Here is a 2,029-nt window from a genome sequence, read left to right as displayed (position 1 = left end):
TTCTGCAGGTTCGCTGGTCTGACTTCAGAAGTTTATATCGTGTAATCTATAAGGAATTTGGATATGATTCAAAAACGAAAGTTGTAGTACTTTGAATCTAGTTTCCAGAAAAGTATACCTTTAAGCATGTGGATATTTGTAGAGAAAGTTCTGGCCAATTTACTGAAACCTGGTAGTGCAGTCACTGCTGAAGTGTGGTCGCACAATTTGGATCGCGGCCCCAGAACCTGGGATGTGCGACCGCACAAGAAAATGTGCGGTCAACACAATGAGTGGTCATATTGTGTACTATATAAATGAGGGTTAGGGTATTATTTCACATTTGGACTTTGGGAGCTCGGTTTGTGATGATATTTCATGGGATTTTCAAAGAATTCTTCGGGGTAAGTGATTCTACCTCGGTTTTGGCTATATTATACGAATCCATTGTTATTTTCGTCATTTATACTTGAAGTACTTACATTTGAAAGATGTATATTTGAGGGACTTGATTGATTGGTTGTATTTGTGATCCTTATTCGTTTGAGAAATATTTATGGTGTTCTTGTTGCCTTGTTGTTTATATCATTGATTGATTCATGTTGCCATCATTGCTATTTGTTTCTATTATTATTATATACTGCTATACTGCACAGATTAATTGATTAGTGAGTGTCTTGATTGTACCTCATCACTACTCTACCGAGGTTAGTCTTAATACTTACTGGGTACCAACTGTGGTGTACTCGTACTACACTTCTGCACATTTTTATGCAAAGCCAGGTATTGGAGATATCGGACTCGGACAGAGTTAGAGCATGATCGCAAGGACTTAAGGTAGAGCTACTTGGTCATCGCAGTCACTTGGAATCTTTCCATTTTATTGTCCTGTCAACTCTTATTCGAACAATATTGTATATTTGATCCTTGAGATCAATGCATGTATTCAGTTAGAGTTCGTGACTCAGTATTACCAGTCTTGGGAAGGTGTTATAATTATTTTCATTGTTGGTTTCGATTATAAAAAAAATGGCTTGAATTTTAATTGTAATCGGGTTACCTAGTCTTAGAGACTAAGTACCATCACGACTTCTATGGTGAGATTTTGGGTCGTGACATCACCAAGTCCTCAAAAGAGCACACTTCGTTGCTATTTGGTTGCCGCATGGATTTACACACATGGAAAACCACTTGTTCATCACCCACCCAGAAGGTGAGTTCTCCGGCTTCCACATCACAAAGAGCATTCCCCTTAGCAAGGAAAGGTCTTCCTTGAATAATAGGCACCTCATAATCAACTTCACAATCTAGAATGACAACATCCGCCGGAAGAATGAATTTATCAACACGAACCAAGACATCTTCAATCACTCCCAAAGGTCTCTTTATGGTCCTATAGGCCATTTGCAATCTCATAGAGGTGAGTTTTGGTTGCCCAATTCCCAAGGTATTGAAAACCAAATAGGGCATCAGATTAATACTTGCCCTAAGAACACAAAGAGCTTTAGCAAACTCGACACTTCTAATTGTACAAGGAATTGTGAAAGTATCGGGATCTTCCAACTTAGGAGCTATTGAATGCATAGTTGCACTCACTTGATGAGTGACTTTGATAGTTTCAAAATTCGTTGACCGTTTCTTCGTCACGAGATCCTTCATAAACTTCGCATAACCGGGTATTTGTTCCAACGCTTCGACTAATGGAACATTGATTGAGAGACTCTTCATCATTTGAATGAATGTTTTGAATTGATTCTCGCCATTTTGTTTGGCAAGTCGTTGAGGATATGGAGGTGGAGGCTTAGGCAATGGTGCCTTAGCCGTTTACACTACCGGTTCCGGTATGTCAATAATGTGATCCCTAGATGGGTTCACATACTCCTGAGTCTCTTCCACATTATCATCAATATCAATCCGAACTTCATCATTTGCTTGCACCATATTGTTCGGGACCTCCTCTTCTTATTCCACTTGCTCATCATCCACAAGTTGCTTTTGACTTGAGGTGGATGCATTCCCACCACTTCTACTTCTCGTAGTAACGACCATC

General features: G+C 39.5%; 1 protein-coding gene across 1 annotated transcript; it reads right to left on the bottom strand.

Annotated features, from left to right (window-relative positions):
* Window positions 1–1,071: 1,071 nt before the first annotated feature.
* Window positions 1,072–1,707, bottom strand: LOC138897082 (uncharacterized). Its single transcript, XM_070183037.1, has one exon. It carries the CDS (start codon window positions 1,705–1,707, stop codon window positions 1,072–1,074), a length of 636 nt encoding a protein of 211 aa, XP_070039138.1.
* Between the last annotated feature and the right edge of the window lie 322 nt (window positions 1,708–2,029).

The sequence above is a fragment of the Nicotiana tomentosiformis genome, chromosome 8, assembly GCF_000390325.3.
Source record: "Nicotiana tomentosiformis chromosome 8, ASM39032v3, whole genome shotgun sequence".
NCBI lineage: Eukaryota > Viridiplantae > Streptophyta > Magnoliopsida > Solanales > Solanaceae > Nicotiana > Nicotiana tomentosiformis.
This window is presented reverse-complemented; position numbering and strand designations above follow the sequence as displayed.

Bases quoted from the DNA above. Each gene is read 5' to 3' on its own strand.
- LOC138897082 (XM_070183037.1), bottom strand. From the start codon at position 1,707: ATGAAGAGTCTCTCAATCAATGTTCCATTAGTCGAAGCGTTGGAACAA.